At 38.3% G+C, this 16857-nt stretch overlaps 1 protein-coding gene across 9 annotated transcripts in view; it reads right to left on the bottom strand.

Annotated features, from left to right (window-relative positions):
• ABLIM3 (actin binding LIM protein family member 3) overlaps nucleotides 1–16857 on the bottom strand; it is an 84607-nt gene that overhangs the window by 12667 nt on the left and 55083 nt on the right. For all 9 annotated transcript variants that reach the window (XM_053462141.1, XM_053462143.1, XM_053462144.1 and 6 more), the window contains exons 3-9: nucleotides 14331–14514; nucleotides 12775–12887; nucleotides 8449–8575; nucleotides 7495–7588; nucleotides 5971–6058; nucleotides 3284–3342; nucleotides 808–879 (exon numbers count right to left, since the gene is read on the bottom strand). In XM_053462141.1, coding sequence (XP_053318116.1) covers nucleotides 808–879; nucleotides 3284–3342; nucleotides 5971–6058; nucleotides 7495–7588; nucleotides 8449–8575; nucleotides 12775–12887; nucleotides 14331–14514 — 737 coding nt within the window. The remainder of the gene's footprint in view (nucleotides 1–807; nucleotides 880–3283; nucleotides 3343–5970; nucleotides 6059–7494; nucleotides 7589–8448; nucleotides 8576–12774; nucleotides 12888–14330; nucleotides 14515–16857) is intronic.

Here is a 16857-nt window from a genome sequence, read left to right as displayed (position 1 = left end):
TCTAGATGCACCACTTATTAAATATGGCTCTGAGAATTAGGTATAGTAAACAGTAGCTGGAAACCAGGGAAGCAGAATCTGATTACATGTATGCAGAATGGGATAAAAAGAAGATTTAAACCATTGAGTGCTAGCCATTTTCTGACAGTCGTACAATTTTTAAACTGCTGGCACGCAGCAAGTTAGATAAATATAGTCCATGTTCCTGGACCTCGAGTCATGAAGGCAAAAAGTGAGAACTTCAGATGAACTTCTGCCTATTTTGGTTGTGATTGAAGTTCTTACGCCTGAAAGAGAATGATGTCATCCGCATGAAGGCGGTACATGCTTAAGGAACATTCTGTTTTGGTGTACTTTACATCATCCACAATGATTAGTTGGAAGGAGTGATACGGGGGTTGTTTCTGCTTATGATTTATGATGTCCTCTGGTTTAGGATTGACTATGTTTATTAATGTTATTTTTCTCTTATTAAAACCATGAAAACCATGGTTTTACAAAAGCATTCTTATTAATTATGTTATTAAGATCCATAAAGCACCAAGCATCTATGTATAGATAGATAGATAGACAGACAGATAGATAGATAGATAGATAGATAGATAGATAGATAGATAGATAGATAGGGGAAGGATGGATAATATTTTATTGGTATAGTGAAATGTACCAATTGGAAATTGGAATTATGTCAGCGATGCTTTAAATGTTATAACATGCCTTAAAAGTAGGTGTTGGTCTAGTTGTAGAATTTGGCACCCTCGTAGAAACATTTAGGAGTGGACACTTGCGTCAAAACAAGCTACTTACACATATAACCCGATTCGGAGACCCAATGCTAGATCCTGGAGGGGAAATAGATGTTTCAGAAGCCCTCCTGTACTGTGGAGACATAAACAGTATATACAGATTACACATCTGTTAATTAACCATTATGTTTTAGCTAAACCAAACACAACTTTACAAAAATCAGCCCACCCAAGTGAAGACACCAGACTTCATGGGGTATCTGGACCAGGCTCACAAGGATGTTTTGCAGTGAAGGGGATGAAACCCCTTAGTCTTTCTCATGTTCTTACTTAATACAGAACTGGATGATCACATATAATAGGAATATTATTCTCAACAAGTTGAACATTGTCTTCAACATGTGTTCATCTTTCCGATCTGGCCACAGAGTATTCTAGTACTGAATGCTGCCACTAAAGACTTAAAATAACCCCTAAAATGAAAATCTTCATCTCAGTACAGTCTCGCAAATATTTATATGATCAACTAAGCCCTTTTTGAAACTGAAAAGCACTGAGTATTTTGGGGTTGTGTAATATACTCTGTTATCACAAAAGTCACATTGGAATATTGTCTCATTACTATGTTCTCTCTTCCCAATTTATGATTACCTTGTTATATTAATTGTATGACTACTAAGTGACAGATTTGAATAAATATTAAATGCCATTGGTAGCCTTTATTGAATATTTATATTGTTTTTGGAAATAATACCGCTTAAGGATTTGCTGACTGCTTTAAAATTATAAATGTCAATCAAGTTTAAATGCTTCCTATTTACCTCATCTATTGATCCAGAAAAAAAACAACAAATCAAATTATTATCTTAAAGGGATACTCCCATTATTTTTTATTAATATGATTAGATTACAAAATATATATAAAAAAAACTACATAGATTTTCAAAGGTTTTTGGATAATACAGTGTTTTCAGGCAGTTCCATATTAGCCATTTGTACGTGTACGTTCCAGCTCAGGAAACTTGGCCTAATCTAATAGACAAACAAACTGACTCCTTATCATACACCCTTGTGGTAAACGGTAAACCTGACAATCCAACTAACTAATGCCTAAGCTTTTTTACAAGCAGGACTTCATTATCATTGCTGTAAAGAACCAGCTCACTGTGGTGCTGAACTTAAAATTGCCATAAACCATATCCATCTATTTTGTTATGGCACTGGCCAACACAACCATCATTGGCAGTAAATTCCATGTGTTTACAGCTCACAAAAGAAATCTAACCCTTTTTTCCCTCCAGGCACAGGCTAAACTCTATATCTGAAATCTATAAAACAGAATGAATTCTATCAGCGCAATGAATATGAATGTTACTTTCTATACATCATTATTTGATACTGAGTAATATGTAGCAATAATCACTTTACTCCTTAACCAGTATTGTTTCCAATGTGTCATACTGCGTTCTCTATCGACGTCAAGGTACTTGGGCTGCTACAAGGACAGCATTAAACAGATGCAGCTTTCATACGGTCATGTGGATTTCCTTCCTGTTATCTGATTCTAAGCCCGTACTCATACATCACTAGAACACTGTTATACTGTGCTGACAGTACAGTACATTCAATTTGCTGATACCATCTACAAAAACGCTGTCCAACCGTCATACGCTGAGACAGAAGCTAATTAAATCACTGATCTAGCATATATATATATATATATATATAAATATATATAAATATATATATACACACACACGCATATATATATATATATATATATATTTATTATGTATGGCATGGACAGAAAATAAGCAAATATGGTTATTATTTTATTAAGGTATATTATATAGCAATGTAAGCTTAAAAGGGAAATTTAATGAGGTTTAAGTTTTAAGCACAGTGCTGTAAAAATTATTGCAGCGTAGCACTGGACATAACTGAGTTTTCTTTCAATAAGCTTTACCTGCAGGTCACCATTGTAGGTAAGCCTTATGATATTCATTCATACACATTTAGCTGCTTTGCTTATGGCAATGCTAATGAAACCCCATTCCCTTACAGATCTTACTCAAAGTGACACTCTAGGTGATTAAGCCCGAGACCTTCTGTTGTGTACCAATACGCAGTATAAAACCTTAATGTGTTTGTCGAGTAGATTTGGCCCAGATATCAGACCTAAACATAATCAAAGAGCCACTATATACTAATTACTTATGCAATATATTTTGTGAAAACGCTTTATCGAAAGCCCGTCCGTTTGTCAATCTGCATTGTTGGCCTGTCATACTGCAGGTTGACACTATAGCCCCCACCGCAAATGCGTGTATGACTACTGTCCGTAGCCAAGTGAAATGACAGAAAAAACCTTCATTCGTAGAATTACCCGTGTTTTTCAGCAATAATAAGTACGGTATTAACATTTTGAGTGCCATGATAAAGTGAGAAATGCATTGCACAGCTTGCTGGAACACAAAGGGTCAAAATGTACCCGTTTGAAAAAGAGAGTTCAATAGTCACAGCGCTAGTTCACTCACTTTTAGTTTTTTTTCTGCTCGAGCTGCTTGTTTACAAATTGGATGCCAGACTTCAGACCCTGTGGGGAAGAAATATAGGCACTTACCAGGTATAATTAAAATGTAACTAGCAAAATGAATAAGGCAGGAGAAATGAAGATGAAACAGTGAGAACAAACATCAGAAACAAAGGAGCAGAACAGAACAATCTCGGAGAAATACGCAATAACAGAGCGTTGAAATCATCTCCTCCTCTTTATGCAGTATTCTCCCAATTCTCCAGTTAAAATGCTTATTTCCACAGTTGGGTAATGGGGGATATGGTAGATACACCAGTGTTTGAAGGTCACCTTCAATGTGAAAGCGGTTACGAGCTCTCTAGAGAATCCATGATAATAGCATTGTCTTGATTTCAGCAGACTTGATACCTTCTAAAGCGTTGTTGGTGTGCACCGTGCTTTGTTTATCTTGCCCGTTACACATTATACGGTATATTGTATGTTACGCAAATTTTTCATTTTTTTGTATGTATTTTGCAAATGTGAACAAACAGCCAAAGGAGATGATGTGACGTGAAAAAAATGCTATATCAGGAGAATGATGCGGAGCCGTGGCATGGGTCTAAATGCAAGAATATTATATGTATATTATATATATATATTTATATCGGTGGGGCGATGAATCTGAACTAATTTTCCATACTGAGTGGAAAAGATCTGCAACGCTGCTTAGAGGACATGGCATATAATGCAGTGTTAAAAAATGCCACCAGGGGGCACCAAAGACACAGCTAGTCTGCAATGAACAAGCAAATATTTCTGTAGAAACATAAGAACTGAAGGACCATCATCTTTATAGTGTAAGCAATAACCAGTCTATAGATTTAAGATATGTCTCTTCGTATTATGAGGTATGTATCATTACATTCACAGCATTATGCAGGTATAATGTGGGGTTTTGCTAGGCAGTACCCTTTATTGGGGATGAAACATGTTAACCCTGGTAACAGCAGCAACTGAGATTTTTATGAACAGGAGCTTGACAAGCAGTTACTGAGTTCTTCCATTTAAAATAAGACCCTGGCAAGTGGTTGGGGAATAGTGACTAAAGTGCCATTCTGGCTCAGCATATGTAAAAAATTGTGGTGCAATAAAAGCTGGTTGGGTTTTAGGTCTGTCTTAAAATATGATACTTAACTAAATGCAAGATACTGTCTGTATTGCACGTTTATAATTATTATTATTTACTGTTTTATAAATAGTACAATTATTCTGGTCCTACTGCAAACTTGCACTTTAAGTAACACAACAATCCAAGTACTGCCATCCTAAACGCGTTAAATAGTTGAACTGTTGAATAAAGAGCATGAATAAGCAATAAAAGAGATATTAGATATCCGTTTATCCTAATATTAAATGAATAATGCGGGGAACCTAGTTTTTGGTTAATATCTTGTGTGTTGTAAGAATGTAATCAGGCAAGGCATACAAAAACACCTTATTATAAGGCTTAAAGTTGTAGGAACATTTGAAGTTTCATGTTTGGGTTTAAAATAAGTGTTCTCAAACTGGGAAAGTGAAACTGTTGAGCATTATACATGTGATTGTCTGGTAACAGCCATAATTCCATGTTCAAACAGTTATCGGAACAACAGTTCGGCATATGAAAGATGGCAGGCACCAGCAAGCGTAGGAAGATTTACATCTCCGCACACATACTGAAATAGTCTTTAAAAAAAGTGAATCAGAACATGTAATGATTAGGCATACGCTAGAAAGGGTGGACCGTGAATAAAGCTTAGTGATGCAGAACTGGGCAGGGATATTATACAGAATGGGATATATGGGTGGTGTCAGCGCTGAGAAAAGTACTAATAACAGAACCAGAGTTTATATAAAAATAAATACACCTTAATTCATAAATTCACAGTAATATACAGCAAAATGTAATAAAAACAACAGTTATGTACAAACATATGGAATTATTCTGCAAGATAGTGCTTGTACAGCCAAATAAAACCGATTCACCGTGAAGCTTCTTCAGAGGTGAGAATAGAAAAAACAAGCAATGCCTTTAATTGAATAGAAGCAGAAAAGGTGCCAAATAGAGGGGCTTTTAACGTGATAGATATTTGTAGTTTGTTCATTAAGGACAGATTTCCTGGAAAGTCCTACAGACAGCAGTTATATGAAGGAGATGTCTTCTGGTATTACTCTCGAGCTGCTAAATGATGGAAGCGTAATTTGCTAGTAAAGCTGCCAAACATTGTTATATATTATACAGTCAAATTTCAAAAAATACCAAAATTGTCCTGGCAAGATAAAGGTTCTTAACCCCAGATGTGTCTCTCCTGCCATAATACAACTGCGCCCCTGGAACTGTTTCTTTTTGTGACTTTAACAAAAGTATGAGTGGTTATGATGTGAATGATGATGATCGTACAAGTGATATGCCTGTATATACACGGTGAAGCTGTCAACGTTTATGAATGAACTCATATCGAGCTGCCTAGTTGTGCTGCTCGTTAAAAACAAATGATTACACTGGTTAAGAATAAAGCCGTCTTGCATCTGAGACGAGACCAAGGACTGATTAAGGTTTCAATCTTTACATAAGAAAAACGGGCAGACCAGATGGGCCAAATGGTTCTTTTCCGCCATCGAACTGGACGTTTCATTGTAAACGAGCATCACTTTAAGGCTACTTACCTGTCAGGTACATTTCTTCTCCTTCTGAAAACATCTGCTGGCAGCGCACACAGCGAGCACACGTAGGGTGATAATGTTTGCCACCTGCCTAGAAAGCAGCACATTCAATAAATCTTAGCGCAGCCTCCCAATAGACAGCTCTGTCGGAACTGCCGATTGATGCTCATCATACGCACAATTATATATTCATTTCTTTACCACTTCATTTGGCATAACAGATTATTTGCAGATAAATTGCCTTAATTAACCATTCGATTTTCTATAGCTACTAAATGAAATCGACCCATTTGGTATGATCTCATTTAATGAAACGTGTATCGGAGAGCGATGCCTAAACAGGGAGTCATTTTCAAAGTCCCAAAAAAGTTAATGGCTCGGCCCGATTAAGGGGGAAGACTTGCTATAACAATGAAAATGGTGAGCTACCCATTCGGTGTCTCAGGCCGCCATCTGAGTCAAGGTTGCGGTACAATTTGCCTTCGAGTGATGAGGACCTAAAGTGGTTTATTTCCGGACCACTGGCTCCGAGCTGCTCAAGCAGATCTCACCGAGCTAGTGACGTGCTTAAAATATTGACAGAGAGCAGTGGGGGGAAAAAAAAGCCGAGGTAAGCAAAATAGAGATTAGGAAAACACGTGGACTGCACAAAGTAGCATGGTGTACAGGATCACGCAGAAAAGAGTACACTGCCATGCAATGCCACCCGAATGATGAACAGCAAGCTAGGAATTCTGCAGCTTTACAGTGGTGACGTTATAATAAAATAGGGGGTATGAACGCTCCCCGATTTTCAGACTAAGTCAATATAATATTATAATCATTAACAAACTACTTCTATTCAGGTCATCAGCCTACATTTTTACAATCAACAATGGTGTGCTGTGAATCACACAGAACATATCCACTATATTAAGCATATACTGCATGTATTAAAGTCACGTATGATACATTAGTACTACAAAATCATCCGAGGGATTATATTGTCACTTTAAAACAAGTATTTTAGTAAATGGGGATGACATCTGTAATCTGCACCCTCTGGTGACGCTCCTATTCCCCTTTCTCATAGCCGATGCGGAGATGTCTGCTCTAATCAGTATCTCGCTCTGACATCACTGCGGATACTTTACCCAGAGTAATGGACTCAAAGGAATTTCTCCAGAACACAAGCATTTCTGGAATTCAGAAATCCGATTGTACAATAATAGCCGCCTGTCTGCTAACACAGCTATAGCCAAACCACATATGGTGACTTGGCAGTCTATAAAAAGGGATCCAGTATGGGATATATTATCAGTGATGATGACATGTTGTTTTACTGAATTTTATGTATGAACCAACAGCAACAGGAAAACTGTAGAGAAAACCATACCTGGTGGTCTAGTGGGAGATGAGTATAAATGATTTCCCTAAGTGAGCATTGAATGTGTTAATACAAATTCTTCCTAGCAAGCAGTACAAGCGATAGACTTCAGGACTCATCTGGGACAAGCAACCAGACTGCAATAATAGGAATTGTCATACCTCTAGGACTCGGCCACTGATGTACTTGTTGCAGGTTTCACACTTAATCCCAAACTGAGCATGGTAATCTGTCTCGCAATAAGGCACACCGTCTCTGCGCAGTGATAAAACATAGCACACATGCAGGTTCATTATACGCATTTACCATAATCACCCAACATTATTTGCTTCACTCATCCATATAACATACTGCTGATTGCATTTTAATTGCTGTAAATGCAGAGCCAACTCAACTCTTCTTGCAAGAGGATTTTACAAGGCCCTTCATAATGCATAGTGAAGTCAGTGGCTTCAAACTCCAGCTCGTTCCCACTTTAATGAATGAACCCTGGAGACGCAGACATATAGACAGAGATGCAGAGAGAGCCGCAGGGAAGCATGCAGAGTAACAACACATTTCGCAAGCATGCGCAAGCACAGACACGCATACAGTAAGACAGAGAGACCCCAGCAAACGCAGAGAGGCACTGCTGAGTTTATTCACTTAAGCAGGTGAGCTGCTAAAGGACACCCTAATGTGTAATGTAAAATAAGTTTTACTTTACTGAGAAGGTGGTATATAAGTGGAACAGGCTCTCAACAAAAGTGGTAGAGACTAATACTGTGGGGAAAGTAGATATCCATAGGATAGGCATATGGCTATCCTGAATCTAAGATGAGTTCATAGACTTACTAAGGTTTGAGTCTATACAGACTAGATGGGCCAAATGGGTCTCATCTGTGGTCAAATTCCAAGTTTGAGTTGCACTTAACTGCATATTTTGTTGCAGAACCTATTAAGAAACATTAACAGTTTGACTTCTGGGGGAAACCTCTAGCAGCTTACTATTAGCCTTCAGCAGCCATGTCCTAATGCATGGGTCGTACGATGTGTCTGGATCGGGAAGAATACTATGTCTCCTTGTTACGAAGCTGCCCGTCTGTCCCGGTACATGCAGTGTACTCATTACTCACTTGCTGATATATTCCCCAGTTAGTACGATGCCGCACGTCTGACACTTGAAGCAGCTGACATGCCACTGTTTCTCCAATGCCAGGAGCGACTGTCCATGCTTTATCTCCTCTTTACACCCTGCACAGTCTGCATCATAAAGAATAAAAAAATGTATCAGAACAAGAATGTCATAAAAACAGTGCACAGGAATTGTAGTTTTTAATGGCTGTATGTAGCCTTCTAGGGGGATAATTACCAAGAAGCTCTTGAGAGCAGAGGTTTGCAATCCTCCCCGTGAGGGACAATAGCTTTCTTATAGTTCTAGTGAAGAGACAACTTTAAAAACGCTTATATGTTACCCAGGAAAAGCTTTATTATTTTTGCAGGGCAAATTAAGCTAATGGTAGAGGCCTAGCTTAAGGCAAACCATGCATCACATTTTACAGTATAATGGTACAAATGCAAATTAAAAAAACAAAGACAATAAGACATTTTCCCATTATTTCCGAGGGTACATCAAACTATACAAGATTGGGTTTATTTAACAGAATTATACCAAAAGATGGTTGGAGGCATCTGTCACATCGCAATGTCTGATCCCTGCACGTTAGCGGGTCTCTGACAATTGTTACTGCGTGCTTGCAAGCTGATCTAACTATACATTTGCTTCTAGCATGCAGGTATCCTTATTTATTGTCTTGCCATGGAGGCTAAGACTAAAGTGTGCGTTTCTGTATTCCAGTCCTTGCTTATACACTTTAATGAGATGCTCTTGATTGGAATGCAATAAAAAAAAGGGATAGTAAAAAATATATATGTAAAATATGTAGATATATGCATATAAACATTTCCACGGATTTCATTTAAATAATTTATTTAATCAGCTTACTTAAGAACTGATGAGACAGTGAACATGATTGAGAATAAGATTATAAAAGCCACCAGCACATTTGAGCAGTGGCTTATGAGTTCCATGAGATTTTGCCTGGTAAGGTCAACATAGGAGTCTGCAGCTACATGCCCATGCCAGTGATGGAAAAATTATATACCCCAATATGCAATAGAGGGTATGGATCTGTAGATCCCATGGGTTTTAATGGCGGATCATAATGTTGCCGCATACGTAAATGATTTTCTATAATGTAAAACGATGAGCTGCTTGGTCTCAAATGAGATCAAGAGAACAATTCTGTTAGCAAGATACACTTTTTATGCTGTAGGGATGTGGTTTCAATAGGTTCCAACCTACAGTCCTTTTCTATTATTAAGCAGTGCATTTGGTAACAGGAATTATTATGATATGATATATATATGATCTGTGTGATCACATTTATAGTTTATTAAGTATATATATATATATATATATATATATATATATATATATATATAATGTGTGCATTATGCCTTTGTGTGTCCATATATATCTGTGTAGCAGCAAAAGAACAGAATCAGCTTCCAGGACAGATTTATTTCTATGTTGCCTTTAAAGCAGTCGAGTACATGTGTTATTGCTATGTACACCATGGAACAGACAACTGCTCTCCCAGAACAAGAAGGACAGGAACCGAAAACAAGACAGTGATGGATGTGATTGTTACTGGCCCAGGCACTAACAGTCTAAGTGAATGGCTACTGATTCGCACTGCAGGGTTTCCAGTTACATTTGATTAAACATTGAATACTAGACGTTCCTTAAACTAAACTGCAAGTACGATTGGGAAAAGACCACTGGCTTCATACTGACCCAACTAGTGCTATTAAAGAATGCATGGTTGGCACACATTAATCATAACGTTACGTCACAATAATGTATATGAAACATATGCATTGTGTCATTTTTGTAAAATTGAAGGGTTGATCACATTTAGGGTTTCTTTAAGACTAGAGCCCCCCTACAAAAAGCTGCTAACCTGCTGATATGAGCATTATCTAATATATCGTTATATTGTAAGTAGGCAGCTCTGCTATGTTGAAATCTGATAGATGTGTGTTGTGTCATACCGTCTGTTTTTACTGAACGTGTGAAGTCACTATGGAGAAAGCAACACACAATGTCTCCTGTCTCTTACCGACATACTGTTCCTGCAGGTACATCCAGGGCCGGCCCAAGACAAAATGCCGCCTGGGGTGAAGTTTAAAATGCCCCCCCCATTATCTACCCTTCCTCTCCCTCCCTGCCGCCCCCCATTATCTACCCTTCCTCTCCCTCCCTCCCTCCCTATTATCTACCCTTACTCCCCCCCCCCCTTGTACTTACCTTTCAGCAGTCCTGCGGCGAGTCTCCCTGACATCATCTTCTGGCGCTCAGCATTACAAGCCGGCACCGAGACCAAGCTAGAGGGCACCTGACAACTTGGTAAGCGAAAACCACTCGGCACCCTCTCTCTCCTCCACTTTTTTTTTTAAAAAAAAAGGGCAGTTGCCCCACTCGGCTCCATTGTTGGGCCGGCTCTGGGTACATCACAGTCACACACTGTTCCATAGGTTAACTCTTTCCAATAAAAGTGCCATGGGAATAACACTAACCGCTATCCATGGTGCTGATCATACAGCTGATTCAGTAATAGCCAGGATCACTAACTACCCCTGCATATTAACTCTGACAAGTGATCACACTCAGGGACAACTTTCCATTGAATGTTAGGCTTCTAAGCACCGATACATACAGTGCAAAATATATATTGTGATAACTCATGCCACAACACATAATTACTAAAGCGTTTCTTAGATGCAATGGGAATCTGTACAAAACTTCTTGAATTCTGCTTCTGGTCTGCTGGCCACCAGTTGGACTACAATATCTGAACTCACTATCCTCTTCGACAAAGAATACAATTCTTTCTAGTCTGGGGCTGTGAAAACTTAACGTCCTCCTGTCCATTTTGTTCCTGTTGTGATTTCTACTTAAAAGCTTGTGGACATACGAGCCAAATTTCTATGAAGAGCTCCTAATTCTAAAAGTCTGCATCCAATACAAAGTCAAAATATCCTAAGAAAATTATCTTGGGTAAATCCAATGATTTGGATTACATTTAAGAAAAACTGATTGTGGGAAGTCTGTAGTTGAAGACCAAAGAAATGTATAAACACTGATCTCTCTTTCAAAGGTATAATATTTATAAAAAGAGAATTTACACTAGATGTGTCATTTAATTTGTTAAGTATTTACAAATACTGGCACTATATATATATATATATATATATATATATATATATATATATATATTTATATATATAACCACGGGATCAAGTAAGGACATAAATACATAGAAAACATTATTCAGAATTGTACCTTTTCTCTGTAGACATTGAGACACATACATATCAGGCAATGTAAGGCACACAGCAATGGAACATGCAGAGTGACAGACAAGTACCTTGCAAAAAATATTATAAAGAGTAACACAGACAGACAAAAGGCACACAGGCAGAGCCAGACACACACTGTAACAGGCACAGACAGATACATCAAGATGAAAGCAGAGGAAAAACGCAAGCAGATACAGAAAAAAAAGCAGCCAGACAAAGAAAGATCGAGAAAGACAGAGGAACCGGCAGACATGGAAAAGTAAGGGTACTCGTTGCTGAGAGATGCTGGGCTGCCAAGCAGATACACACAGCCAGATACATGTAAATACAGACACCCAGACAGAGAGACTCACACAACAGACGGACACAAAAATAAAGTAGCAGCCGGAATTGACACCTATGTTGCTCTACAGAGGGTATTTGAGAGATCCAACAGATGGTACGCTGTGCTATGTCTCCTCTGAGATGTTAGATTTATACATTTGTAAAAATAAATAGCAATGGCTTCAACTGAAGGAGCCCTGAGTTGGCGAGCTACAAGTGGATTTAATGCTGAGGTTCATATAACCCTTGGTACTGATACTGATGCCACCCTGTCCCATCTTACTTTCTATACTCCTGGATCATGATATAAAAAAACATGCAAAATGTATCAAGAGTAAACTGGAAGTACATTTATGCACCGTCATTTAAATCAATTCAGTGACCTTCACAGACGATAGAGTTAAAACATTGATCTTAATGTAATATGCTTAACACACATAGAAGTTTATTGAATTTGAGAATGTAAGATCTGTTGAATGTACAATCCAGAGGTCACTAGATGAAAGAGACACAAAGCCATAAGGATGTTAAACATAAACATGGAGTTCTATCTATCTATCTATCTTACTAATTTTCACATTTTGTAACATACACGGATACTCTCCCCACATAACTAAAAAATGTAATCTTATTTTTCGGCCTACTTAGACACTTCAGAGCCACTCGGAACATAAAATATCACCCATTAAGCATTTCGCTCTATGGAAACTTACGGCTTGGGCCATGGATCTTGATAGGCTTGTCGCTGACTAAAGAGTGGGAGCACGTTTGACAAACACAGTCTTTTCCTCTAAATGTCACCTTGTCTCCAATTGGGAAAGGTTTCCTGAGGGAAAAAGAGACTAATTTAAATGTTTTATGAAAACAGAAAGCACTTTAATATATGGATGTGATAAAAAGGTGTGAGATCCAAGAGAGTCACAATAGGATTGCCCTGGAATATTGGAAAGTTCAAGGCATAGAATGCCACATGCCAGTGTGCTACGTTATGGAGTGCCTGGTAAGCTAGTATAACCATTATTGAAAGTTTGTTTGTGTCTGAAAACCATGCTGTGGTTTATTAGGACTTGCATCCGTGTAGCATGTCTTTTTTTAGATATATTTTAGATATATTTCCACTTAAACATTTAGTTGTAGTCAACTGGTCTAGAATCTGGACAACCTACGACAAGTCCAATTAAATTAATTTGGGCTCTATCTCTAGCCCTGGTGGATATTAGTATGTGGTCCTCTGCAAGTGGGAGCTCGAAGCCTATGTAAAGTTGGCCTGCTTTAGTTTGTTTGTCAAGTAGTTAATGAGTCTCCATTGTAGCCAACATAGATCAGAAAATGAGACACTCTTGACTTTCTGCAGGTTCTCCAAGCTCTCCGTGTAGCCCAGGAGGTCTTGACAGCTGAGTGGTGTTCCATATACTTTATTGGGGCTTGATTTCTTTCCTGGGAGTTGAATGTATGCACAGCTGTTTTCCAGAACGGCTTAAAATAGAAGACAGCACAGCTGCTTTCCCAGCCTCACCCCAGTTTGTTGTTATCTGAGCTCTCTAACAAGGAATAGCAAAGGGTAGAGGTCTCTTGTTAAGCAGACTTGCTGCAATTGACTGGATAATAGTCTTGAAACATCAAAAAGTACTTTGGGGAAAAATGTTTTACTTTCTGCTTGGTAAAATAATTTATTCTCATTTCCCTTACATTCACTGCTGTATCATTTACACTCACAAACGTAAAAAATAGATTGCGAAAGGTCAACTTTGCAGCAGTCACAAAGTGGTCTAGCTAACTTTGTACCTGTGTTATATATCTTTTGGATTGGAGAAAATAATACAAACATCAACAGTCAATATACAGAAAAAAAAACATATTCTGAGGTGCTTGTGCATAGACATTTCTGTATAAAGTACATATGACTAGGATATAGTCCACTACTGTTTCACTTCATACCATGGATTTATGCTGAACCAAGGAACTACTTGTTGGCTGTTCTTCAAAGATACAAGGAATTGTGACATTCTGAAGTCATGGACAAATGCCCAAATTGTTTTTGTATATATATTTTTACCAGTAATTAATAGCACCATGAAGTCATCCACAAGCTGTTACCCTGCCCACGGCTGGCATGCACTTCGAAGGACAGCTGCCTGATACTTCCCTCACTAAGGGTCAAGTGAAGGGACCTGCTGTGAATTGTAACCTAGACACAGTACCAAGTCTCCTTCTCAAATTGTCTCTCAAATTGTCTAACAACTTGTCTAACAACAGGCATACATCTTACCTGCACATACTGCAGACAAAGCATTTTGGGTGATAAGTCCGACCAAGGGCTGAAATAACTTCTCCAGTAATGAAGTCACGACAGCTATCACATCGGGTGCCGTATAGCTGCTGATAATCCCGTGTACAGATATACTCTCCATTCTTAAAGAAGAAGCCAGACTGGGCCAGATCACAGCCACAAACTGTTGGAGAATACAGTAGATACAAGGTTAATTCCATTAAACAGCTCCTAAAAATTGTATTGAAATACTTTAAGTCTAACAATTTTGATAACAATACTTTGTCTCCAGATGGTAAAAGATCCAGGTGTTAAATATTTGTATAATTTCCAAGAATCACTTTATTTTCAGTATAAGGTTCCAAAACATGAAGGAAAAATGCATGAAATATTGATCACTGGGGTTAGAAAAAGCAGTGCTACCATTACATTCCCATTAATGTTTATTATTGAATAACCTCAAATATTTAAGCAGGAAAAGACTGGCACAAAAATATTATGCCCATCATATAGCGAATACAGTATAAACCAACGGTAATTGGTCATCATTTTGGTGACTACCATGTAAAAGTAACCAAAAATGTCTCAACAAAAAAAACTCTCATAGATGGCCGTCCTCTTCCATTTTATCAGTAACTTGATTTTTTAAAACATTATTTATTATGATCTGTTCATGTATAATTTGTTATCATTGATAGGTCACGACAGTACAGTCTAGTATACAATTACATTCTTCTCTCTTCTTTAGATGGTGCTGTTGACCATAATAGCATATAAATGTATTGATTTTAATAGGGAGTTTTATGGACTGGAAGTGGTTATTTTATATTATCTGGCATTCTATAGGCTTTGCATCCATTTAGAAAAGCAGTATGTTAATAAATATATATATATATATACAACAGACTAGGTTTATGCAAAGAAGATATCACAGCTAGCTCACAATATGTAAAAAGTAAAAAAATAAACCTTTAGATTTCACTGGTTCTGCACCATATTAACATTTTTCTTGTTCCTGTTTTCACATTAAGTATAGCATATTTCATTAAAAACGTCTACTCTGAACATAAGCGGTAGAATGTGAATGATAGTAAAGTATGATCTCATTGTAATGTCTTCCTGTCTACAATTCTGATTCCATTCAAGGCGTGCATTTCGTGCACGGATCGATGTACAGTAATTAGTAAGCAGACTGCGTGGCTACCTCAAAGAGAATCTAGATACAAAGCTTGCAGTCAATGGTCACAATATATTTCTTTATTTTCCTTTTAAATGTCCGGTCCTAAGCCCATTTGGTATATATATATATATTGTGACAGGGAACAGGGCATGGTGGTGGATAACATGTACATTTCTCACAAAATACTGCAGTGCAATGTATTCGATAACCCCAGGGAGAATGTTTTGTTACCAACAAAATAATGGTAATGTTGTAGTTGTGTTTGGGTCCCTGGGGTGGAGCATTTGGAGAGAAGGGAGGGCCAGTGCTCCACTCCACAGTTTACTTGCAGCAGGTGATGAAGCCAGTCCAGGAGTTCTGGTTCTCTCAGATTGTTACTCACCTGTTACCAATGAGCAGCAGGGGGCTGCTACAAAAAGGAGCCCTGTGAGTTATTCAGGTGAGAAACATACAAGCAGTGAGTGAGACTGCATTTTCTCCTAACAAATCTGCTGAACGGTTCCTAAACGAAAAAAGGTCTGTGCTAAATGTTTTTGTTGGTAGCGGGTAAGCCGTCCAACGATAGTTAGTTGCTGTTTGTCAGTAAGTGCTCAGAGAGCAAGGCTTTTCTTTTTTGTTTGTTTTATTTATGTTTGTTTACAGACCTTTTAATAAAAAGGACTACAATTCTAAAAATAATTTAGCCTTATGTGGTATTTCAAACCTTAAGACTGTGTGGTTACATGATCCCAGCTCACATATGGTGGAGAATGCGGGCACCACATTGATAGTCTGGAAAAGGAAACAATACCACAAAACATAAACATGGAGGATGTTATTAAGGCTTTACTACAGGCAGCAGCCACGCAGCAACAAGCTACAACTGCCCAGCAACAAGCTACAACTGTCCAGCAAGAAAATATTACAGTCTTGCAGCAACTGGTGCTTGCACAGAAAGAGGAGCAACAAAATGTTACTCGTGCCATGCAGCAGGAGATCCAGGGCCTATCTGAGAGGCTGGCCAGGTATACTGCAGAAGTGCCACATAGTTCTAAGACTCTGGGAGTGAGTAACTATTTGCAAAAGATGGTGGCTACAGATGATGTAGAGGCTTACCTGACGGCTTTTGAAAGGACAGCTGAAAGAGAACGTTGGCCTGAATCTGAATGGGCAAGCCTTTTAGCACCGTTCCTGAGTGGAGAGCCTCAAAAGGCATATTATGATTTGGAGCCTGCAGAAGCCTGTGACTACGGTAAACTGAAAGCAGAAATTTTGGCCCGCCTGGGAGTCACGATAGCGGTTCGGGCCCAGAGATTTCACTCCTGGATTTATAATCAAGACAAAGCGGTACGGTCACAAATGTTTGAT

Source organism: Spea bombifrons, chromosome 4 (genome assembly GCF_027358695.1).
Source record: "Spea bombifrons isolate aSpeBom1 chromosome 4, aSpeBom1.2.pri, whole genome shotgun sequence".
NCBI lineage: Eukaryota > Metazoa > Chordata > Amphibia > Anura > Pelobatidae > Spea > Spea bombifrons.
This window is presented reverse-complemented; position numbering and strand designations above follow the sequence as displayed.